Raw genomic sequence first — 26,823 nt, forward strand, 5'->3', positions numbered from 1 at the left:
AATAAATGGGGGGGGGGCATCTTGATTACAATTCCTGAAAAACTCTGCAAGCCACAAGTCACACACATCCTATGTGGTTTCTCTATCGACACAAACCTAAGTCATAATAAATGCTTGCAAACTTTTGAATAGTGATTAAATGTTTTAAGTCTATGAAAATTTCATACAGGATAATACAAATACCCAAAAATCAAAACCACTGCAGTGCTTAGGCAGACACCTGTCCTGGAAACCCAGGAGAATCCTTGAAGCAGTAGATTTCCTATCCTTTCCTATCCACAGTTGTCAGTCAGCTTCAGTGCTTATTCCAGGAAGCAGCAAGAGAGAGGTTTGTTCAAAATCCTCCCAGCACCAAGAACCTCTCACAACCTGGCTGTTATCCATAGCTGTTGACCCTGACTAACACAAGCTGTACTGTGGCCCAGTGAAAGGTCAACAAGAACTCTGGGGAGACGATTAGCACAAACGGAAAGTGAGCCTTGTTCCTAGTAGGATGCTTGCCATGCTTCAGTATCTAAATCCAGTCATCTGCTATCCCTAAAGACCTCAGCCAAGAGAAACACATGAAACTAGAGACTGAAGTGAGCTGTGTAATATCTAATCTAGATGGCATTCTCAAGCCAGTAAAGGACAATGCCCTGCAGAAGAGCCTCAGGGCTTTGTCTAGCCTGAAATGACTCATCCAGGGCTTCCACTTTTTCCCTTGAGATGGGGTGGATTAGTACACTTGCTTTCCAGGGATGACAGGAAATGGCACAAACAAACACATGCAAAGCTGCCTAGAACTCTGGACAGCAGCAGCTCTTGTGAAGCTTTTCAGCCATTCCTCATTTACCAGATGCAAAATCAGTTTGGCAGATATGCAGTGACAGAATATCCAATAGAATTCTAAGGATATCTGCTTTTTGCTCTGTACGATGAACCCCAAAATACTAAGAAAGTAAATGTGTTAAAAGAAATGAAACAGGCTTGGAAAGACAGCCAAGTCCAGAGGAACTTTTTCTATCTGTCCTCTGTGCTTGGCTATCTTTCCAAGTCTGTTTTGTTTCTTTAAACACATTTACCTTCTTAGTATTTTGGCATTCATTGTACAGAACATTCTTAGTACTGGCAGTTTTGTTTGAGATTAGTTTTTTTTCTTATTAAGATAAATTTATAGAAAATGTTCTCGCTCATCAGTCCTATATCTAAAACATTAACACAAGAATGATTTAATATATACTTATTACAATGACTCAAACATACCAAGCCACATTTTTTTCTTAGAAGCAGACATAATACAGTACAAGTCTATCCCATGTTATGACTTTAGTCATGTGATTCATTTCTTGGAGCAGCTCCATGATGCATTATGTGTAAACTAGTTTCAGCTCTAGGCAGATGAATCAAACACTGAAACTAAGCTCTCTGTCCTTTTTGCATTCTTTCGATAGCAATCTCATGAATTAACTCTTTCTAGCATATTGGTTTAGGCTTCCTTCTGAAATTATGTTTCAAGTGCATAAATTCAGGCCCTCAAAATTATGTAATTATATCTTGAAGATATCTACATTAATTCCCAGGAAAAACAATTATTTTGGGAACTGAGTTCTGAAGTATTGACAAACATATAGCTGCACTGGATAAACAGGTGTATTTATATTACACTGGTCCATATAGAAATCCATGTCTTCAAGAAGCAATGTCATTTTGTAATGCAAAAAGCTCATGGCCAAACAGAAAGCTGTTTTCCAGTTGACATCCTTTCCTGTCAGATGCTAGGAACAATGACAAATGTTGCCACAACCAATCAATATAAATAGATACAGATATTGCATGCATGTGCTTTGTACCTTCCTACTGAAGATTTGTCCTGCCACTTGGAGGTCAATAGTTTTGCTCCATTTCTATCCTTTTTACATGTATACATATACTACAGCAAAAAAAAATTATACAAGTTGATGCAATATTGAAAATCAAAATTAACATTGTAAAAAGTTGCCAAATGTATCAGCCTGACAGCCTTTCAAAGCCTCAGGCCCTATTCCAACCTGAAAAAGTCAATGAGAAGCCTTCCAAAAGCCAACTACAGGTTGGCTTTTCAATGCATGCTTTACCTTCTGGCTAAGTTTTCCTACCTAATCCTCTGCATCCTGACATTCCACTGGATGCCTGCTAAAATTAATCATGCCATGAGCATGGTCCATCCAAAGAATGGTCTGGCTGGAAATCAGCAGAGGGCTGATGTAATATAATACCAAACCCTGCAATTGATACATAGATGGAAAAACTCACAGGTTTAGTCTTCACACCAGATAGTACCTCTTAATCCTTTTAACATTCTTATTAAATATTCACTGAGGCATTTGGTTGTGGCAACACCATTATTGTTTATATGGTAAAAATTAGGCCCAGAAACAGGGATGTAAAGAGGACTATAAGGCAGTGTATGTTAGGAACCATTCCTCCCAAGAATTCTCACAGAAATGTTACAGGAAACTTCTTAAGATCTTCCCACTTTTCATTCTCCTTCCCTTCTTTACTGCTAATCTCTTTTGCCTAAAACATTTTGATCTCAACTGACACAGACTTAAGAACAGGCATATTATTTTACTAGCTCCTTGCTAACTTGAACTATGTTCCTTCTACCTTTCTGCTATTTCCCCCACAATCTTTTAACCAAGCTGCGTTAACTGAAAGCCCCTCACCAATGCCTAAGCACCCACTACAAACACTGTTTGACTCTGGATCTCTTACTGAACTACTAGTGGGCGGCTTCACATGGCACTTTAAGCCAGGGAGCCTTCTTGGTTGTTGCACCCCATCTTTGGAATAAACTCCTCAAAGAGGTTCGCCTGGCACCTACCCTTTTCCTTTAGACCCCAGGTGAACATCTTTTAATAAAGTTTTATTATTATTATTACTACTACTATTATTATTATTATTAGAACATTTCTATGCCGCCCCTTGCCGAAGCCTCGGGGCAGCTTACAACACAATACAATACAATACAAAAATAACAATATAAAATTAAAATTAATAATATTAAATTATATATATATATATATATATATAAAAAAACACGATATAAAAGAAGTTATAAAAGAAAAGTTGTAAAAGAAAAGAAAAGAAAAGAAAAGAAAAGAAAAGAAAAGAAAAGAAAAGAAGTCACCCTGGCCAGATAAATAAGTAAATATTGTTAACAATTAAAATGACGTTTAAATAAAAAGGTCTTCACCTGGCGCCGAAAAACAAATAACGACGGCGCCAGGCGGACCTCTCTGGGGAGCACATTCCATAGATTGGGCGCCACCGCAGAGAAAGCCCTCCTCCGAGTACCTACCCTCCTAATTTCTTTCACGTTTTATTAGATGCTGCTGCTGTACCTGTGTACCAGTTTGATTAGTTGCCTTGGATTTGTTTTTATTATTGTCTTGTTGTTATTGCTTTTATAGTGATATATATATTTTTTTTCTTATATGTTTTAACTCGGCAAACTGCCCAGAGAGACTTTTGGGTTAGGGGTGATATATAAATAAATTAGTTAGTTTGGGACTGACAAACGATTGGGCTCAGTGGGGTTCTTAAAGTACTTCCCCCTTTCTTTCTCCCTCATCCCTCTAGCTGGTATCCCAGAGACATTCTAAGAGCACTGAGGGGAGCAGAGCAAGGATGGTACAGCAGAACCTGCATTCTTTGCTCAATGCACTGGCTGGTGAGTCATTGAGACACCGAGCAAAAGCGGGGGGAAGGCACAGCACAAAGTGGGATGTCCCCCCATTACTTCTCATGGCTGCTGCTTAGTGGCCACTATGATGATGCTGGAGGAGACCCAGCAGAACATGGCTATTCTCTACTTCTTAATCCAATAACAAAGGGAAGGGGGCACATTGTCAAGATCTGCAGAACAATGCAGCTCTCTGGTGGCCAGAGAAGGCAGCCTGCTTTATCTTGCAATTACAGTGGTACCTTGGCTCACTAACTTAATCCGTTCCAGGACTCTGGTCATGACCCAAATTGGTCATGAGCCAAGTTAAATTTTCCCGTAAGGTTCAATGTAAATAAGGTTAATCCGTTCTGTAACCGTTTTTTAAATCAGAAAAATGTGAAGCAAAGTGACAACAAAGATCGCGGTCATCTCCCCCCCGACCCCAAGCACAAGCATGGCCATCTCCCTGCCACCCCCAACACGACCGAGATCGCACCTGTCATCCTTTGCATGCGCCTATCATCCCAGCGCGCTGGGGGGTGGGGGGGAAGAGACAGGCGTGATCTCGGCTAGTTGGGGGTGGGGTAGGGAGATGGCCACGATCGTGCTGGTTGGGGGGGGAATGGCAATGACTGGGTGGGGAGAGATGGCCACGATTGCAGTTGCTTTCGTGAAGGGAAGGCATGCGTGATCAGAGGCGCGCTGCTGCAGGAAAGACGGGCACAGCACAGCTGCAGGAGAGATGGCTGAGATTGCGCCTGTCTTTCCTGTGGGAGCATGCCTGTGATCACCCACGCCTTCCCTGCATGAAAGCAACTGTGATCGTGGCCATCTCTCCACTCGGGGTGGGGGGGATGGCTACAATCTTGGTCGTCACCCAATGCGGAGCTTGTGATCCACGTCAAAATTTTAATGAAATTTTTGTTCGTGACCTGATTTGTTTGTGAACCAAGGCGTTCAGGAGCTGAAGTACCACTGTACTTAGAAACATAGAGGGAAAGGGGAGTCAGAAGGGTCCCCCAGGCCATCTAGCCTGACCCCTGGCTCAAGCCATCTCTGCTGATATAATCCCCAACATGTGATTGTCCATTCTTTCCTTGAACACTCTCACTGATGGGGCCTCAACCACCTCCCTTGGAAGCCTATTCCATATCCTAGGGATCTTAACCATCAGAAGTACTTCCTGACTTCCAACCTGGAGTCTGGTTCCTCCACTGGAATGCATCCTGCCCTACACTGCAGGAAAGAACAGGTCACAGTTCCCTCAATCTCTCCTCATATGTCATCCCTCCCAACCTGGTTACCATTCTTGTGACCCTGCGCTGAGCTGATTCTAACCTAGCTATGTCTCTCCTATGATGTGGAGCCCAGAACTGGATGCAGTACGCCAGTTGTGGGCACACCTTAGTCATGCAGAACAGTAACAAAACCTCCCTTGATCTGGAAGCCACACTTCTGGCTATACATCCAAGGGTGGCATTTGCCTTCTTAACTGCCGCATCACACTGCTGGCTCTTGTTCATCCTGCTGTCAACAAGTACCCCAAGTTTCCTTTCACAAGTGCTGCTCTCCAGCCACTTGTTCCCCGTCCCATACCTGTGACACCTATTCCATTGAATGCCATCCTGTTGTCTCCTGTCCACTTCCACAGCCTGTCCTGATCCTTCTGGATCTGGATCACCTGCTCCTCAATTGTGGCCACCACCCCCACTTGGGTATCCTCTGTGAATTTAGTCAGCAAAGTGGTTATCTCCTCCTCCATCTCATTGATAAAATGACAGGATTAGTATTGGGCCTGTAGGTGCTTGCAAGATTAGGGCCAGTCCAATCAGGTAAAACAGCTGGAAACCACAGGAGGCTCTATAAAATGCTTTCCAGTGCCTCTTTGCTTTGTCACAACATGAGTCTTGACTTGGTTTCTGCCCCCAGTCCTACAACATCTTCAGTTGTGCCTTAACTTTTGTTTGTCTCTGGCCCTGCCATGCTTTGCCAGTACACTGATCCTCACTTTGCCTCCGCTTCTACCATGTCTTTGCTGATACTGCCAGAAGTTGCCTCTGCTTTCACCTCTGGCCCTCATCAATCTTGTTAAGTGTCCAACCCTTGCTTGAGTAAGCCATGGTTCTCCTTCCACTTTCATCACTTTGCCCTGCTGTCCACTCAGGGACATCTACTATTTATGTCCTGGAGTTGTCCAAGGGAAACCCAGCGGAACAAAGCTCTTCGCCTGGCAATCTCAAGGAAAGCTGATGACAGTTGCCCAAAGTGTTGCTTGTGCACTTTAGGTGACTGTCATTGCAGCTGACTGGGCAGAGCAGTGAGACTTTCTGCCACTTCTGCCAAGTGGCTCTGTAGGATCTGGAGATTCACCTGGGTTTGCTATGTTGTCCAGAGGTAGCTATGAAACCTCAAGCAATATTCTCTTGGTTTCCTAGACATAAAGAAAGCACCCTATGGAAGAGGGCGGGTGGCTTTCAAAGCCACTGTGCAAACCCAGTCAGTGTGTCTTTGACACTGCTGCTGCACTAATTTTGTCACTGTGAGACTACCTCCCATAGCCCTGAATACTTAATCTTCAACTCTCCAATATTGTAGCAATATTCAATCTATTTGCATCCCAAACCCTGACCCTACTTTACTGCTTACCCCAGGAATCCACTCATTTAATAAAACTGGCACTATGAAATGTTCTTACTGCATTCCACTCATGCCCCATCTCCCCTGGACTTTCCTCTCTTTCATATTAAGCTGCATACACAATCACCAGGAAAACTGTACAGCACATATTTGCTTTTCTATTTTTTTCTAAGTCACCTTTACACACTTATTAGCACAATTACTATTTATTATATTTTAAAGGTGTAAATTCTAGGTTTCATTTAAATGTTTTAAATAAACTGTTAAATCCTTATCTGTTTTAATCCTAATCAATTTTCTTTGGAAAATCCTTGTCCTTCATGGCTTTATTCTTCTAATAAGGTGGCCATTCATAAAACATTCAGGTCAAGCATGTGATTGTGAACATGCATATCAGCCAGCAAATAGCTATCAATTCATTTTTCACTTGTAAAAATATTTTATTAAACTTAATTTCTGAAATCTCCTGCTAGCATACCTGTATTTCAGCAATATCAGGTATTCTCAGAACTTTCAGTAGACCCACGGTTTCCTATTTTAACCTATATTTCCTATAAGACCCCTGTCGTCTTGTAAACACTGTGTACACTTCTCCTTGTGTGGCTGGTTTTATTTTTGCACTTCCCCCCTTTATTTCACTTAATGCTTTGTATCTTCTTTCTGCTACTGAGTGCAGTCTTTGCCATGTGTGCTGTCCACAGTACAACACACATAATTTCATTGAAGCACTAGCATGGAAGATTGTGCAAGGAATTCTGATGTGTGCTTAAAACAGTATTAGTAAGAAACTAAGTATTTTCATACACATGAGAATCCACTGGCATAAATCGCTTCATAGCTGTTATTCTTAGCTTAAAGAGAGATGCAGGCAGCAATGTTTTAGTACAATACACATTCAGAAGTGTCCTAAGAAAACAGAGGAAGGACAACACTTACTGACATCAAAGGCATATAGTACATTGCAGGCTCCCTCAGTGTCATTGCGACCTCCCCAGATATAGATGGTATCATCAATGAGCACTGCAGAGTGTCCATATCTCATGTAGGGAACTTCCCTCACGTGGTCCCTACTGTTCGTCCACACTGGTGGAAGCTTGGTCCAGCGCAGAGAGACTAAAAGAAAAGGCCCAGAATATTACTTGACTGCCTTGCCATTGTTTGTCAGGCTGCTATGGTTATACATCACAGCAAAAGTAATTGACATAAACACTTTAATTGCCTGGCAGATTATCAAGCCAGAAAATGAGACTATCTGATGAGAATCACATTCCCAAGTGTTGCTCCAAATCAGGAAGGTATATTCCAAGGTTTTGAAGGGATTAACAAAAACAAGCACAATTCAGAAAAAAATAGGTGTTCTGAAGTCCCATTTGGTCTACCAGGTTAAGCAGCATTAGGTACGCAGTAAGAGGAATGGGTGGCTAAACAATAGGTTACAATTTAACTATTAATAATTTCAAAAGGCATTTTCAAATGATTTACAATTTTATTGCTTATTTTCACAATGTTTGGAGGTACATTAGACTAAGAAGATTGCTAGTAAACATTAAACTAAGACAGCTGCTAGTGCTAAGTAAGCATCTGAGCCCAAGTGTCTCATATCTGAATAAACCCACTTTATTCCTAATAACCTTGTAGATTCTACCAGTTTATTTCCTGTCTCCTGACTCTCAGCTGCAACCTGCATATTATATCATATTTCTGACCGTTTGCTTTAGTTATGCAAAACCACTGGATTTATATGATATTATACGAGGTGCACCTTGCACAGTCATTGTTCTCTTTTAGGCATCAGGTAAAGATCTTTTTATTCAACAGTTATTTTAATAGATAGATGGACTTCAATATTTCAATGCTGTTTTTATGCATACTGTTTTTATGCCTTGTCTTAATTTTAAATCTCCAGAGTAGTCAATTGCTGTGTGTTTGGGTTTAAAAATTTTATATAATGTTCTATTATTTTTATACATTTTATTATGTATAAGTGGTCAGACCACCTCCTCATGAGGTTTGAGTTCGATGGCGGCCTTTCCCTCTGTAAGGGTGCAGACCCTATTGTGTGGGTCTGCCCTCGAGGCCAGATGGATCCGGATGGATTCCTGAAAGCTCTGGGGGTTTCCAGTTGATAAAGCTGGAGCTCCTGTTGATGCTCTGGTCGAACTGTGGAATGGGGAAATGACCAGAGCTATTGACACGGTCGCTCCTAAGTGTCCTCTCCCACCGGGCAGAGCCCGTTCATCCCCTTGGTACACACCTGAATTACGGGCGATGAAGTGGGTTGGGAGACGACTAGAGCGTAGGTGGAGAAAATCTTGGGATGAATCTGACCGAATTCACTTAAGAGCCCATTATCGGGCCTATACAAGAAAGAGCTTAACATTCCTGATAACCACGATGGGGTGGTCACTGACCTTGAGCCAGACATCCTGGAATGTGAAGTCAAATGGGCCTTAGGAAGTCTGAGCAACAACAAAGCTAGTGGAGACAACAGTATTCCAGCTGAGCTATTCAAAATCCTAAAAGACGATGCAGTAAAAGTGCTACACTCAATATGCCAGCAAATTTGGAAAACTCAACAGCGGCCACAGGACTGGAAAAGGTCAGTTTACATTCCAATCCCAAAGAAGGGCAATGCCAAAGAATGTTCAAACAACCGCACCATTGCACTCATTTCCCATGCTAGCAAAGTTATGCTCAAAATCCTACAAGCTAGGCTCCAGCAGTATGTGGACCGAGAACTACAAGAAGTACAGGCAGGTTTTTGAAGAGGGAGAGGAACTAGAGATCGAATTGCCAACATACGCTGGATCATGGAGAAAGCTAGGGAGTTCCAGAAAAACATCTACTTCTGCTTCATTGACTATGCTAAAGCCTTGATCGTGTGGACCACAACAAATTGTGGCAAGTTCTTAAAGAGATGGGAGTACCAGACCATCTTATTTGTCTCTTGAGAAACCTATATGTGGGTCAAGAAGCAACAGTGAGAACTGGACACAGAACCACTGATTGGTTCAAAATTGAGAAAGGAGTTCGGCAAGGCTGTATACTGTTGCCCTGCCTATTTAACTTATATGCAGAGCACATCATGAGAAAGGTGGGGCTAGATGAATCACCAGTTGGAATTAAGACTGCTGGGAAAAATATCAACAATCTCAGATATGCAGATGATACCACTCTTATGGCAGAAAGTGAAGAGGAACTAAAGAGCTTCTTGATGTGGGTGAAGGAGGAGAGCGCAAAAGTTGGCTTGAAACTCAACATTAAGAAAACTAAGATCATGGCATCTGGTCCTCTCACTTCCTGGCAAATAGATAGGGAAGAAATGGAGGTAGTGACAGATTTTATTTTCCTGGGCAACAAGATCACCGCAGATGGGGACTGCAGCCAAGAAATTAAAAGACGCTTGCTCCTGGGGAGGTAAGCTATGGCAAATCTAGACAGCATACTAAAAAGCAGAGACATCACCCTGCCAACAAAAGTGCGTATAGTCAAGGCTATGGTTTTCCCAGTTGCAATGTATGGCTGTGAAAGCTGGACCATAAGGAAGGCTGAGCGCAAAAGGATTGAGGCCTCTGAATTGTGGTGCTGGCGGAGACTCCTGGGAGTCCCTTGGACCGCAAGGCGATCAAACCAGTCAGTCCTAGAGGAGATCAACCCTGACTGCTCTTTAGAAGGCCAGATACTGAAGATGAAACTCAAATACTTTGGCCACCTAATGAGAAGGAAGGAGTCCCTGAAGAAGAGTCTAATGCTGGGAACAATAGATGGCAAAAGAAGAAGGGGATGGCAGAGGATGAGGTGGCTAGATGGAGTCACTGAAGCAGTTGGTGTGAGCTTAAGTGGACTCTGGGAGATGGTGGAGGACAGGAAGGCCTGGAGGAATGTTGTCCATGGGGTCGCGATGGGTCAGGCACGACTTTGCGACTAACAACAACATCGGGCCTATGCTGTGGCAGTGAGGGCAGCGAAGATGAAATTCTTCTCCACTTCCATTGCCTCCTCACAGTGCTGTCCAGCGGAACTTTTTCGGGTGGTACAGGGGCTGGTACAGCCAGGCCCCAAGAAAGATCCTGTACCACACTCGATAATCCGCTGTGACGACTTTGCCCAGCACTTCAAGGAGAAAGTTGCTCAGATTAGTCACGAGCTGGACTCCACTAGTGACTCAAATTCCTTAGGGGAGGTGCCAATGTTACTGTCTGGTCACACATTGTTGGATGAGTTTCAGTTATTGCAGCCTGATGACGTGGACAAGATGCTTGGACAAGTACATACCACCACCTGTGTACTGGACCCCTGCCCATCGTGGCTACTCTCCAAAGCCAAACACGGGATTGGTTCCTGGATCCGGGAGGTCATCAACACCTCTTTGAAGGACGGCTGGGTGCCTGCCCCTCTAAAGGAGGTGGTGCTCAGGCCGGTCCTAAAGAAGGCACCCCTGGATCCAGAGATGGCTGCCAATTATAGACCGGTGGCCAACATCCTGTTTTTGGGCAAGGTGCTGGAGCAGGTGGTGGCGGGACAACTCCAAGCTCTCTTGGATGAGACTGATTATCTGGACCCATTTCAGTCCGGCTTCAGACCCAGGTATGGTACTGAATCTGCCTTGGTCGCCCTGTATGATGACCTGTGCAGGGAGAGAGACAGGGGGAGTGCGTCCCTGTTGTTTCTCCTGGACCTCTCAGCAGCTTTCAATACCATCGACCATGGTATCCTTCTGGATAGGCTAAGGGAGCTGGGAGTAGGAGGCACTGCTTGGCAGTGGTTCCGCTCCTACCTCGACGACCGATTCCAGAAGGTGGTGCTGGGGGACTTTACCTCTGCGCAATGGCAGTTATGCCATGGAGTTCCACAGGGGTCTATTCTGTCCCCCTTGCTTTTCAACATCTACATGAAACCGCTGGGAGAGGTCATCCGGAGGTATGGGCTGCGGAATCATCAGTACGCTGATGATACCCAGCTCTACCTCTCTTTTTCAACCAATCCAGGTGAGGCAGTGGCTGTACTGAACCGGTGCCTGGCCGAGGTAATGGCCTGGATGAGGGCCAATAAACTGAAGCTCAATCCAGACAAGACGGAGGTCCTGCTGGTAGGTGGTTCAAACTCCTGGGTAGGTGACTTGGATCTTGTCCTGAATGGGGTTGCACTGAAAGGCGGGGAGGGGGACCAAGAGAAAGAATGTTAGCCTAAATGAGCATGCTGTTGTGCGTTAATTCTGGCATAATTCTGATTTACATTCCATTCTGTTTCCTCAAATAACTTGTTACAATGTTTAGAATTAACTGATACAACTTTGTTTCGAACTGATCAAGTTGGATTTATTAAACCTAGATCAGAGACTGAAAATTTTAGACTAATCATAATCTGAGTGTTTCAAACAATGACAGAACTATGTCGCCACTGTCTCTTCTGATGCTGAAAAAGCCTTTGACAAAACGAATTGGCAAATCAATTTTTTGCTACTTTAACTAACTTGGCTTTCCTTTAGAATTTATGGATTTGTGTATGATTGTTTGGAATTTAAAATTATTTACTATGATCATTTATTATTTCTAAAGTATAGTTATCCGTGCCAGTGTTGATGCCATTAATTAATATGTCTGGTCATTTGTCTGGTTATTCAATTAACTGGGCAAAATCTGAACTAATGCCAATTGCAGAATCTGTATCTCACAGTGTATTAGCAGACTAGCAATTTTGACAGTGCCTAGATGTTATCTTGGAATACTTACTTTTGGAGATAAATTTCAAATGATTAATAAATTTGATTAAGTTAATTAATGAAATTTCTCATGATTTAGATAGGTGAGTAAATTTAAAACTGAATTTCTGGGATGAGGTAAATATAATTAAGATTAACACTGTACCTCTGGTTGTTTCTGTTGTAAAAAGGGATGGTAAGTAGATCACACACCCTCACAGCAAGATCCTTTAAGTTGTAAGTGTGGATCTGACAATTTGTAGTGACCTCCACCCATTTCAGCCTTTCCCAAGCCTATAATTGTTAGCAGAAGTGGAAAAGTGCAGTCCATTTATAGGCATAGTTACTTCTGACAGCTGTCAAAAGAGTTGTTTTTAAAACAGTGTTTCTGACAGGACTATACAAGGTTTTTTGACGACACATGCAGCTATGACTTTTATGTGGCTTTGTTTTTAGTTTGCAGCTTGTGGGGAAAATGGGGGAAAGACACAGCAAATCACAAAAGCAGTCATGAATGGCATGGGAAGAGCAAGATAAGATATGCCTCAAGATTGAGATCCCTTGGGTAACTGCAGAAAGACCAAGGGGAAAGAGTCAGGGACAATCTACAATCAGCCTGATCAACTGACAAGCTCAAAGTAGGGTGTTCTAGAGCAACCTACATTACACAGTTTATTCACAGGATGGGTTGCCATGTTGTGCAAACTCACACAAATATTAAATATTTAGTTGTAAATATCTGTCACAAAGTCAAACTTTTGCTAATCAACAGACAAAGAAACAAACTAAAAAAGCAACTTCCACATTTGTGGTTGCAAATGTGTGAAATGGTTTTGTTAGTTCCTACAGTTGACTTTTTATGTTAAATGTTCGTTTTTCCCTTTGGTTTTAGTATAAATTTATTGAATGTTTACTCCATTATAACATACAACTTAAACAAATTAATAAATCATATTCCTATTCTTTCCATAGTAATTATTTATTTCTTAACTAATGTCTTATCTGATGGACTATATTATTTCCTAAGACAATCTAAACATTATCAAAATATTCTGGAAACAGAGAATGTTAATCACAAAGTTTCCTCTCCTTAAACACTTCCTACTTATTCCTTAAACACTTTATTTATTTATTTACTTACTTACTTACTTACTTACTTATTTATTTATTTATAACATTTCTATGCTCTGTTAATATATTAAAGACCACTTCCCAAACACTTTTCCTAGATTCCCAAACAGGTACAATTTCAATCAAGAGGAATAAATGCACGATTTTCATATGTTTTATGTGAAATGGCCAATTCCTTTGCCCCTGAAAGACAATTCCAGTTTTAGGTAACACTATTTTGGCATGTTTATACTTATTACAATTCAATCAATACAAACAAATAGATAAACTAGACAACACTTTTATTGCAACAGCATAAGCACCTTCTATTTAAATACCTTAAATCTGGAAAATATTCTTCAAAACTATTTTAAAATCATAAGCTAAGGATCATATGAGAACACCAGATCCTCAGAAACTATTTAAACACTCATTTTACCTGCATTAAATACATGAACATCAATCTGTCGCAAAGTCTCATAGTCTTCACCAGAACAGTAGCCTCCAAAAGAGTAGACTTTGTGTCCAACTGCCACAGCGGCGTGGTTTACTCTCCGGGGACCACCTTCTAAATGCACTGTCCACCGTAACATTCCCTTTTGTAAGTGCTCAGTCCCTCCAAGCTGGGGGTGGGAGTGTTAGAGTTTCATGCCCACAGGGCTACCAGCCATTTTGGTTTGTAGCCACAGAACTCTGCAACAGAAAAGGAATATCAAGATTCAAAACACACTGTATTAGACCCATTGTAAAATGAATCTGAATCTTCCTCTGTGCAAAAGCTTTTTTCAATGGATAAATTTTAAATATCCTCTTTGAACATATTACTTGTTCCTTTCTTTTCAACACTCTTGCTGAAGGCAATACTGGTGGAGGATCTCACATACAATGACAGTAACACTCAAAATAACTTTGGTTAGTACTGTGCAGAAGAAGGCAATTGTAAACCACTTTTCTTACCTTGAAAGCCCCATGATAAAATCAAAATGAAAGAAGTGATAATGCCAGAAGATGAGACCCCAGGTTGGGAAAGCACTCAATGAAGAGTACTGGGGAAGAGCACAGGACAAGTACAAATAGTGCTGCCACTAATGACACAACTAGAGCAGAGCCAAAAGTTGCTTTGGCCATTGAGCAGTACAGAAATAAAATAAATGAATAACTAATATGTACAGAGGTGAAAGGAAAGTCTGATGTTGTACAACATACAATTGGGACATGAAATTTGAGAATTATTAACCGAGACAAACTGGAAAACGTAACGCAGAAAATGGAATGGTTAAACATCACAGTACTCGCTGCTAGCAAACTAAAGTGGACTAGAATGGAACATTTTCAGTCAGATAAACACAAAGTATTTTACTCTGAAAATGACAAACTCAGAAGAAATAATGCTCTAATACTGAGACAAGACATAACACAGGCAGTAAGGGGCTATAATGCAAAATGTGACCAAATCATATCCATGTGAATCAACATAACCATCATCCAAGTCTATGCTCAAACAACAGATACTAAAGGAAAAACTGAAATCTTTTACACAGGTGGTGTTCAAGAGAAAGGCATGTGAAGGCATATGAGGCTGAGTACTTACATTAGTGTATCTTTTGGCCCCACCTACTGCTTGCATGCTAAGTAAGCTGCCTATGGAGGACAACTTCACTTTCTGCTTCCATAGCCACCCTTCGTAAGATGAGCAATCATTGTGAAGATACCTGGTCAACTCTGAAGGAATGCAATTCTTTGGCTAAAAAATATTTCTTACTTTTAGACTTGATAAGCATGGCCATGGCCTGGACCCAGAGGCCAAATTCAAGTTCTGAGTGGGTTCATATGAATGAAGATTGCTCCATCAGATAACCTAAGCCTAAACTGTTTAGGGCATTAGTCAATACTAGCAGTTTAAACTGGGGCCCAAAATGTACTGGCAACCACTGTAACTGATACAATATTAATTTCATATGTTCACCTGGGGTTGCTTCATTCTGCTACATTTGAAATTTCTTAACCATCCTTAAATGCAGCTTCATATAGAAGGCAGTACCATGGTCTAGTCTGGATGTCACTATTGCATGAATAACTGAGGCAAGGTGCAACCTGCTTCTCCCTCCTGCTATGACCCTAAGTTGGTAATGTCTTGAGAGCAATGTGCTGAGGGGGACTGTATATAATTTTTTAGAATAAATAATGTTCACTTCTAATTCCTGATACTAACTGTACTTCCACAGATGGCACTAAGTCTCAGAAAATATCATACTGAAAATGCATGTCCTGGAAAAATGTATGTGGTCTTAGAGACTTAAAAGGTATACTAATGTGCAAATATTCCCTTGTATTCTTTCATCCAGAGCCGAGTGTCATACTTTTCCTCAAGTACCAATATAAGTTTATTTATTTATATTTTATGTATTTATTATTGTGTTTATAACCCACCCAGGGAGCCTTGTGGCTAATGGGGTGGGATAATAATCTAATAAAATATATAAAATACCAAGAAGAGAAAAGCAGGTAGGCTGCTGAAAAAGTATTATCTCTTGCTTAACGGTTCAGCTGATGCCTGTGGTAACAAACTCTGTACCAGTCCATTTATTTGGTAATATCCTTAGGAAATATGTGCCGTATTTCTAAAGAAAAAAAACAAAATATTTATAAAGCATATGGCCTCTGTCAAAGGCCAATAAGAAGAGAGAGAGAGAGAGAGAATGCTCCAGCATATGCCAGAGTGGTGTAGTGGTTAAGAGTGGAACAAACTGGGTTCTAGTTCCTGCTCAACCATGGAGTAACTGGGTGACTTTGGTTCAGGTAGAGACTCTCAGCCCAACCTACCTCCCAGGGTTGTTTTTGTGGGGATAAGATTGAAAGCAAGAGGAAAATGATTTAAGTCACACCGAGTTCATTGTAAGAAACATGGCAGAATATAAATCTAATAGATTAATATACTGATACCAGATTTCTTTTTCCACACAGCATCAACTAAAGACAGTTTACATTAGTTTAGTGTATGTAACATTTGAGCATGAAAGGATGACATAACCTTTCACGTTTTTTATTCCCCTCCAAGACTTTCATGGAGCACATAAATCAGATGTTAAAATTTGAGTACTTTTCCTTTGGCTGACAACTAATACACAGAACTCTAAAAACCTTAACAAATGAGAGAATTCAAAGAAATCCATGTTAGAAAAAAGATAGGCTAGAGTGCCAAGAAATTAAATACACCATTAAAAATACACTGTTAAAAAGAAACAGAAATAAATAAATAAATAAATAAATATAAAAAAGAGAGATGAAAACATATATTATGCATTGATTTTTTTGAGAGAACAAGAAATACTTGGTCTGTATGTAGTCATTAGCAATGTAGCAATGACTATGTAATATCAGATCCCCAGGAGGAAAAACTAGTTTGTTTCAGAGATCTACATAAACAAGCAATTTCTCAATAATTATAAAATTCATTTTCTATAAGTTTTGCAATATAGGAATTAATGAGGAAGTCTTCAGTTTCCTAAGTTTCTTACATACAACCAGCGGTTGAACAAGCTTGGCATGAAAGCTAATTGAAGGGAAACTCAAGGAAAAACAGAATAAAGCCATCAATAATGGCTTTATTTCAAGCAAGGTGCATACCACAGTTTTTATAATTTATGCAATTATAAAACACTATTTGGGATTTTTTAAAAGTGTACTAAAATCATCTCCAATCAGTTTACGTCAAAGTGAAAATAATGTATGAATATTACTCTGGACTATAACCAGAGCTTTTCAGTTTTTGTTCATGATTGTACTCAATATTATATTATGCATAAATATAAACACTGTTTGCTGTTGATCACCAGTGATGGTGTAATATACAATCAGAGTTATCTGTGTGGTTAGTCGTGAAGTCATGTCCGACCCATCGCGACCCAATGGACAACATTCCTCCAGGCCCTCCTGTCCTCCACCATCTCCCGGAGTCGACCCAAGCTCACACCAACTGCTTCAGTGACCCCATCTAGCCACCTCATTCTCTGCCATCCCCGTCTTCTTTTGCCATCTATTGTTCCCAGCATTAGACTCTTCTCCAGGGACTCCTTCCTTCTTATTAGGTGGCCAAAGTATTTGAGTTTCATCTTCAAGATCTGGCCTTCTAAAGAACAGTCAGGGTTGATCTCCTCTAGGACTTTTGCAACCAGAAGCTCATGATCTGAGCCACAGTCAGCTCCTGGTCTAGTTTTTACTGACTGTATAGAGATTCTCCATCTCTGGCTGCAGAACACAAAGTCAATCTGATTCTGTGTTGACCGTCTGGTGATATCCATGTGTAGAGTCATCTCTTGGGTTGTTGGAAAAGAGCGTTTGCTATGACCATCATATTCTCTGAGCTTGTGCCCTGCTTCATTTTGTACTCCAAGGCCAAACTTGCCTGTTATTCTGGTTATCTTTTGGCTTCCTACTTTAGCATTCCAATCCCCCATGATGCTAAGGACATCATTTTTTGGAGTTAATTCTAGAAGGTGCTGTAGGCCTTCACAGAACTGGTCAACTTCAGCCTCTTCAGCACCAGTGGTTGGGGCATAAACTTGGACTACTATGATGTTGAATGGTTTGCCTTGGATTCGAACTAAGATCATTCTGTCATTTTGGAGATTGTATCCCAGTACTACTTTTCCTACTCTTTTATTGACTATGAAGGCTGCTCCATTTCTTCTGAGGGATTCTTGCCCACAGTAGTATACCTGATGGTCATCTGCATTAAATTCACCCATTCCTGTCCATTTTAGTTCACTGATTTCTAAGATATCGATGTTCAGTCTTGTCATCTCTTGTTTGACCACATCCAGAGTTATCTGTAGTATCTTCCCATTTGATAGCGAGAATTTTCGCAAATCTAAGGAATGGTAAAATTATCCTTATCTCATGTGTGAATGTCACTGGTGACCACTTCCCCATGTGGCTATGTTACTATGTTCAAATTTATTTGAATTTCTCCACATCCAGTCTTTTTGAAAAAGGGCTTTATGCTGAGCAGCTTGCCAGTGATAGATGCAATATGGAACTTTATGGACATTTTGCACTACTGCAATGCACTGTATTTGGAATTGCCCCTGAAGAGCTTCCAGGAGCTACAGTTGCTGCAAAATACAGCAGCACAATAATGGAATCATATTACACCTGTCTTGAAAGACCTGTTACAGTTCAAGGTACTGGATTTTACCTTTAGTTCATGGTACTGGATGTAACCTTTAAACCTCTGAATGTCTTGAAATCCAACTATTTAAGCTATGAACCTGCCCAGATATTCTTGTCTACTCTTTTGATGACACCATTACCTACAGAGGCCCATTTGTTAGGCACACAGGAAAGGCTTTCTCCTGTGTTGCTCCCAAACTGTGGTATGTGCTTCCTGAAGAACTATGAGTGCTCTATCAGAAAGGATTTGAATTTAGTATTTTAAATTATGTGGTTTTAATATTCCAAAGTCTTGCTATTTTAATGCTTGCTTTTATTCTTTTAAGAGGGTTTTTTTAGTTGCTACATAAGAATGTAAGAAAGGTCATACTCAATCAGACTAAGGACCATCTAGTCCATCACTCTATACACCAGCTACTCACAGGATCCCTAAAGCAGGATGGGTGCAAGACCTCTACCAGCCCAAGCTTCTCAGCAACTGGTATATGCAGGCATGCCACCTCTGGGAAAGAGGGTAGCACATAGCCAGCAAGGTTTGTAGTCAATGATTTTCTCCTCCTCCTCCAACTACTTATCACCTCAATGGCTTTACAGCAAATAAACTGTACTAATTAACATTTTGCCCCATTTCTGCATTGCCACATTCAACACATTTTAGCAATCTGATTCAACAATCACAAAACAACTTTGAATGGATATAGAATCACAGAACAGCAGTTTTGGAAGGGGCCAGAAGGCCACTGGGTCCGACCCCCTGCTATTGCAGGACGCTAAGTTACACCATCCTATTCCAATGACTGCCCAGATACTTTTTGAATGACCAGTGATGAAGAGCCCACAACTTCCTCAGGTAATAGTTTCCTCTGTTACCTATAATAGGTTCCATTGTTCCAATGTCTACTCTAAATCTGATTTCTTCTAACCCAAGCCTGTTATTCCATGTCCTGCACTCTAGAATGAATTAGAAGAGATCATTTTCTTCTTTTTTGTGACAGCCTCTCAGATACTTGTAGAGTGTTATCATATCACCCCTCAGTCTTCTCCTCTTTGGCTGAACATGCCTAGTTCTCTCAATCTTTCCTCACAGGGTTTTGCCTCAGTTCCTGAATCCTCCTTGTTGCCCTCCCTCTGAACCCTTTCTAGCATTTCTGCATCTTTTTAAAACTTAGGTGCCCAGAAGTGGACACAGTACTCCAGGTGAGGTCTGACTACTGATGAGTATAGTGGGACTAGTACTTTACATGTTTTGGAAGAGATGCTTCTGTTAATACAGCCAAAATAGCATTTGCCCTTTTTGCAGCTGCATCACATCATTGACTCATATTTAGCTTGCAATCTACAACTCCAAGTTCCTTCTCATTTGCAGTACTGTTGAGCCAAATATTCCTCATCTTGTAGTGGTGTATTTGGTTTCTTGTTCCTAAGTGAAGGACCCGGCATTTGTCCCTATTGAATTTCATTCTGTTGTTCTCTGCCCAACATTCTAACCTATTGAGATCACCCTGCATCTTATCTCTGTCTTCCAGGGTATTTGCTATTTTATTTATTTATTTGTTTATTTATTTATTAAAACATTTTTATGCTGCCCCATTCGCCGAAGCCTATTCTACTCAGCTTTGTGTCATCTGCACATTTAATTATCTTTCTTTGTACTTCCTCATCTAAATCATAAATAAAAATGCTGAAGAGTACTGGTCCCAGGACAGAACCCTGTGGCGCCCCACATGTCACCTCTGTCCAGTCTGAGAATGTGCCATTGATTCTGATTTTGCAGCCAATTGTGGCTCCACCTAATGGTTGCACGATCTAGCCTGCTTTTTGCTAGTTTGGTAATTAGGATGTTGTGGGGCACTTTGTCAAAGACATTGCTAAAGTCTAGATAGATTATGTCCACAGCATTGCCACAGTCCATTTGGGAAATTACCCAGTCAATAAATGAAATTAGATTAGTCTGGCAGGATTTGTTCTTGAGAAATCCATGCTGGCTTGTAATAAGTACTGCATTGTCTTCGATACAAATTATTTTCACTCTCAGGAAAAGCTGTCAACAGCCACCACTGCTCTTTTCATTATTCTTTTTAGAAAATTTAGTATCTGACTAGAAAAGCTGAAAGTGTAACACAACGTGATATCATCTGCTTTTCAGTGAACCTAAGGAAAAAATCCATGTTTAGACATAGAAAGTCCCACAGAAAATTTGAACTTTAGTACTGGAAAGGTATAAAATATAAGCATGCATATTTCCATCATCAAAATAATGCTCACATTCTTTTAAAATTGCCTTGAAAAATCCTTTAAATAAAGAAATCTTTTCTTTTGACAGTTGTCAAAAATAAGGGCTCATAAAATGGGGATGGGATGCAGATTCCCCCTTTTTATAGTACCTAGAAGCTCAGAGAAGGCTTAAAAATGTGGAGAGAATCAGCATGATCTCAATTATATTTAAATTCTGCTTCAAAAGAGTTTGATGGAAGGAAGTTGTTTGATCTGGATCCACTACTCTTCCATTTTCCAGTGGGCAACCAAGTTTGTTAACAACCCAAGGAATAAAATAGTAATTTGCAAAACAGTCCATAAGATCATAATATATTCACAGACTCTTCATCACCATATACTACTAATCAGAAGGGTATCACTGAAAAAAAAGTGAAAGGAAGGATGTCACTGGTAAATTCTGTAATAAGGAATGTGATGCTTCAAATAAATCAGATTTTGTTTCAGAACCTGTATATGTTTGATGTGTACACTAAGTCTGATAAAAAATTAAAACAAGCCCTTAAATTTAAAACACCAGCAGAAGAAACAAACAAGCAAACAAACAAAAAACACTAAAGGGTGTAAAATGTTTGAGAACCATTGTTCTAAACCAGGGGTGGGCATCTGGAGTGCCACAGCTCCTGTCATTCCTCACAATTTCCTATGTTGCCTTCAGTTGAAAGTTGTAGACCAGAACATCTGGAGAACCAAGGTTAACCAAGGTGAATGCCCCTGAGGTTATGTAACTCACAAAAGATTTACCCGCTTGATAATTTAAAAATTGCTAGAATTTGGTTAAACACCACCAAAATTACATTTTCACTGCTTTAGCTATGGAACATGTAAAAATCAGCTGTCTACTGTAATAAACTAGTGTAGTTCACAATACAAAAACATTCAGTATTTCTCAAATAGCCTCATCTTGGTTGTTGAATGTTCCAAAACTCTAGAACCAGCAAAAGAAACCCTCTTAACACCCTCATTAGCCTTATCCATCATTATTGTTAGGCTAAGTTGAAATGTTTGGAAATATTTTTTTTCCAACCTTAAGTGTTCAGCAATTTTATCTGTGAACAGGAAGTACTGCTATTATTTATTCATATAGTGTCATCAATATCCATGGTAAATTAAACAGCATAAGAGGACAGGTCCCTGATCCAAGTAGCTTATAATCTGAAATTTGACACCAGGGAGACAACAGAAGGAGGACAGAGAAAGTGGGGAAGAAAATGCATTAAGTTACAGTGCTAAAAGGAACAAAAACAACAGTTTTAGAAGGTTAAGTACTGAACAGGTTCAATATAAAATAAGAAAATTTTAAGACTGACTTTTGTCTTTTGAGAAACAACAGCAAATATATCTGAGAGAAAACAATAAATGATACTTGAGGAATACAGAAAGAGTGTGTACAACTGAACAGCCTGGCTTGTTAATTTTGCTGTGCTCTAAATAAGAAAACTCCATTTCCTCCAAACAGTAAGGCAATCCTATATTCATCGTCTCTGAAGTACATGCAATAATAAAATCCCTACCATGCTTTTGTCTTGGTCCTCTGGGATAAGCAACATGAAAGGCTGTGGTTCCAGACACACAGTTTAGTAGTACTTAAAAATAGCCACAACTGGCTTGAAGCAAGCCATATAGACGGTTCTATTTCAGGCACATCCCCACTCACTGTAACATCCAGCAGAATAACAATCCAACTCCTTTTCACACTCCTGACATTTACTCACTCCTTTTGCCTATTTATTCTAGTGCAGCAGGAAATGGAAGCAGGTTTCCACACAGCCATAATTAATGGCCTTTGATAATGTGATGCAAGTATGCTAATATTGGACTCGATTGCTAGGCCAACTTGAGTCACTTATGCAACTGCTAAAATAAGACAGCAAACTTGTGAATACTTAAGATCAACAAGACACACAATCTGACAAACAGACAGAAACTCAGAACTCATTCTCATGTTACAGTTTTCAGATTCAAGATGACTCTTCAAAGTTACTCTTATATAGGAATAGCCTATTAGTATCTTAAACTATTTTAAAACAAGAATGGACAACTTATAGCTCAAAATACCTGGAGGGCCACAACTTCCATACTGCAGTGTGAAACTGCTTCATCATTAATTTGCTATGGCAAAGCCTCACCCCTTCCTAAGAATTTTGTCCCGTGCCCCCATTATAGGGGAGCCAGGGTGACAGTCAACTGTAGCAGCTGGACCTCTTATCTTTACAAGCCCTTCCACCTCATTTTCCTTACGCAACTGGTTAAAGAATAATACATTTTCTGATGTCTGGCACCACCTCCTATATTTAATTCTCCTTTCTAATTCAGTGTCTCCTCTTTAGTAGGATGGAATGACTGAAGTGACATACCACAAGAAATGGTGACTGCTAATGTCCACTAATAGTAATACCAGTTAAAAAATGACAAGACTAAAGAAAAATCAATACTTATGTGAGCTTGTCTAACAACCTACTGCCTACTAAAATGAAAAAGAATCAACTTCTAAAGCGAGCTCCATTTTCACATCCACCCACAACAATCTATACATTTCTAAATTTCCAATTTTCACTTCCCACCTCATAATTGTAATTCAATGTCCTATCTCAAGAGCAAGCGCCAGTCAAGTGCTCATCCTTCTCAGTTAACCACTTGCAAGTGTCTTGGAACCCTGGGGTATTATACTGTTTAACCCTCTGCTTCCTTCCTGTATGCTTTGTGGTCACTCTGACAACAGTGATAAGCAAACACCGTAGAATTTCATAAGGGACAAACATTCCCAGATTATCATCCAAAACTGATTATTGTACTGTACTGCACAGGGTATTGTCCTTGAGAATTATTCAGGAATTTTTGCTGGTTCAGAATAGAGCAGCCAGATTACTGATCTGTACTGACTGAAAGGATCATCCTTTTTCCCCCCCTAATAAAAGGACTTCACCTGCTTCCAATTTGTTTCTGAATGCAATGCAAGGTTTCTGAGTGCAATGCAATCTACTCCCATTTAGATCTGTGGCAGTAGATCTGGTGCTAACTTCACAAGTGAAGAGAGTGATGACCAATGATAGTGCCTTATAAATGAGAAGGCTCTGTCTATAATGTTTTCTCTTTCGAACACTACTTTTTTTCTTGTAATCATTTAAGAGATGATTTTAAAAAGACAACTTTTTTTTCTTGTAGGCATTTAAGGGATAATTTTTATTTCTGCTGTTATTTCTGTTCCTAGCTAGTATTTTTACTACTGTATGAATTTTAATTGTTTTTAATATCAATTGTTTGTTTGCATTATATTGCATGCTTTGGGTATAAGGATACCAAGAAATCATTTAAAGAAACAAAACATATTTCTACACTAGTCTACAGAAAATAGTAGAGCAAATTAGAGGAGGACTGCTTACCTCCCACTCCATTACATTATACTCCATTACAGATTAATTCTATTCATCTACTTACCAGAATATTAAGATTGTATGAAGACAAAGTATATAAGATTCTATCCAAAACCTGTATAAAATCATCTCCTTCCTCAAGCAAACCCCATGAACCTTAGAAGGATACTTGTTAAGATACACAAGTCTCCAACAGAAGCTTGCTATAAACAGAAGCCATAAAGCAAGCCAGAAATTCCATGAACATCAGTAGTCATCCAAGCAGCAGAGAGAGGAAATTGCTATAGAAGGGAATCTCTCACCAGTGTTCAACATCAATTCAGCCTTCACCTCTAAAACATTAATGACTCTTGAACTAACTCACATCCTACAACCATGATCTTGCAATATAGAAAACTTCAGTAAGGTTACAAATTGCATAGTCTAAGAGATAATATGAAGAAAAGCCATAGGAAAAGTTTAGAAGGCTGTGGACCAGGAGACAAAAGTGACTCCAGCACTAGGGGTATATAATTGCCAGGCTTCATTAATTCATTCACATTTTAGAGAATTCACACTATCCCCTCATTTGATCACTGTTACCCACCCATAGTAAATCTGACTATTTGATAAAAACAGAATATAAGCCAAATTTTCACAGGTATAAATTTCTTTTGCACTACTCTTTCAGAGTAGTTTCCACATCAAGGATAGCAAGAGGAAGGAAGGAAGGAAGGTCTCCTATACAGAACTCATTTTCTATGGATAAGATTCAATGGCATCCCATTGGATCAGGACAGCTTACCAGAAGCAGAACTGGGGGTGGAACCCATTACAAAGGACAGGAATGCAAGTTAATTTCAAGAACTTCTATCAATTAGAGATTGCATTCATTTCTCAAATGATTACTGACTCAGGATAGTAATGACAAGTTAAGACTTTGATGTATTATTTATTTAGTTAGTTAGTTAGTTAAAGTTTTTATTTGCCATCCCCTTGCCACATAGCCTCGGGACGGCTCACAGAAATGTACTCCCTTAATTTGACACTATTGCTTTTGCAATTAGAGGAAGGCTCTTAATTGTATGCCAATATACACCAGATTCTGGGGAAGTTGGGCAGAAAGGTGCTGTTGCACTCATATCCTACTTGCAAGATTCAGTGCAGCTGCTTGGCCACTGTGTGAATAGAATGTTGGACAAGGTGGACCTTTCATCTGGTGCCTCTTCTTATATTCTTATGGTGACCCAGTCAGTCATTCAACACACCAGATGATGCAACCACCAAGAGATGAAGAAGCATGTATGAGACAAACCATAGTTGCTTGGGGCAAATACATCCTAGAACATACTGGCTCTTGACTTTCAGTTGCCTTCATTAGGATTTGCTGTCCTCAGTTTTGTCTGAAGAATGTATAACATTTTTGGACACTTTAATCCCAAAAGAAATGATGTATTTCTTCATAGATTTGGATATGAAGTGCAGCAACTATAGGACCACTGCACTAATTTTCCAAGCAAATAAATGATGATCAAGGAGTTGCAACTAAGAATTTTACTCTGTATGGAGCAAGAAATCCATGATGTTCAAGCTGAATTCCAAAAAGGAAGAGGCACTCAAGATCATACAGCAAATTTATGTTGGTCACTGAAGTACAAGTAGATTTCAAATTACAACAAAGCTTTTGACTGTGTATCATGAGAGTGTATCATGAGAAGCTATAGAGGGTCCTGAAAAATGGTGTGCCTATTATCCTTGCTGGGAAGAATAGCACTAGCTAAAATGAATATATTACCAAAGCTTTTGTTTCTATTCCAAATGTTTCCCATAAAAATTGATAGAAAATTTTTTGATGATTTAAATTTTCAAATCTTGAGATTTATATGGAGAAAGAAGAAACCAAGGATTAAACTAAAAATACTTCAGGGGGCTAAAGAGAATGGGGACTTTGGTCTCCCTAATTGGATGCTGTATTATCAAGCTTCTGTTTTAATGTGGCTAAAAGAATGGATAACTTTAAGAAATAAGAGAATCTTGTATCTCGAAGGGCATGATTTGCAAATGGGTTGGCACGCTTATATGTGACATGAAAAGGGTAAGGTACATGGCTCTTTTTTAAGTCATTATATTAGGAAATCATTAATGTTGGTGTGGGAAAAGTTAAAGACAAAATTGTATAAAAAATTACCAAGATGGCTTTCACCTATGGAAGCTCTTGTATATCCAAATGCATTGAACTTTGAAGCGATTGTAAGATATGATGACATTTTGGATAATGATGGGGGATTGAAATTGAATCAAGAAATACAAGAACAAGGATCTAATATTTCTTGGTGGCATAAGGTGCAGATACAATCGAGATATGCTAAAGACTATAGAATGTGGGGCTTTTATAAAGATTTAACAGCATTCGATCAGGTGATGTTTAAATCAGATGAGAAAATGATTAAAAGACTATATAATTTCTTACTAGATAGGAGAATGGAAGATGAACAGGTTAAGGAAACTATGATAACGTGGGCACAAAACTTTGGATATAATACTGAATTAGAAAAATGGCAAAAGCTGTGGGAGAGAAATATTAAGATAACATTAGCAACTTCATATAAAGAAAACTTGTATAAAATGTTTTATAGATGGTGTTTGTCGCCAAATAGACTAGCCAAGATGTTTCCAAATATGTCAAATGGATGTTGGAAATGTAAATATAAATTGGGTACCTTCTATCATATGTGGTGGACTTGCGATAAAGCGAAAAAGTATTGGATTAAAATATATAAATGGCTTGAGGAAATGCTACAAAAATCCTTAAGTTTTAAACCTGAAGTTTCCTTATTAGGCATTATACCTGTTGATATTAGTAAACAAGAAATGTACTTGATTTTACA

The 26,823-nt window shown here is 39.7% G+C and overlaps 1 protein-coding gene across 5 annotated transcripts in view; it reads right to left on the reverse strand.

The window, feature by feature from the left end:
* KLHDC3 (kelch domain containing 3) overlaps positions 1 to 26,823 on the reverse strand; it is a 58,156-nt gene that overhangs the window by 27,760 nt on the left and 3,573 nt on the right. For 2 of the 5 annotated variants that reach the window (XM_044429003.1, XM_044429005.1), the window contains exons 2-3: positions 13,576 to 13,829; positions 7,262 to 7,438 (exon numbers count right to left, since the gene is read on the reverse strand). In XM_044429003.1, the coding sequence (XP_044284938.1) occupies positions 7,262 to 7,438; positions 13,576 to 13,729 (331 nt within the window). In that variant the 5' untranslated portion in view covers positions 13,730 to 13,829. Of the gene's footprint in view, positions 1 to 7,261; positions 7,439 to 13,575; positions 13,830 to 14,093; positions 14,124 to 22,096; positions 22,243 to 24,020; positions 24,134 to 26,823 lie in introns of those variants that run through there. The other 3 variants (XM_044429008.1, XM_044429006.1, XM_044429007.1) reach the window with 3 other exon arrangements.

Source organism: Varanus komodoensis, unplaced genomic scaffold (assembly GCF_004798865.1).
Source record: "Varanus komodoensis strain SLA01 unplaced genomic scaffold, ASM479886v1 scaffold2, whole genome shotgun sequence".
NCBI classification, from domain to species: domain Eukaryota; kingdom Metazoa; phylum Chordata; class Lepidosauria; order Squamata; family Varanidae; genus Varanus; species Varanus komodoensis.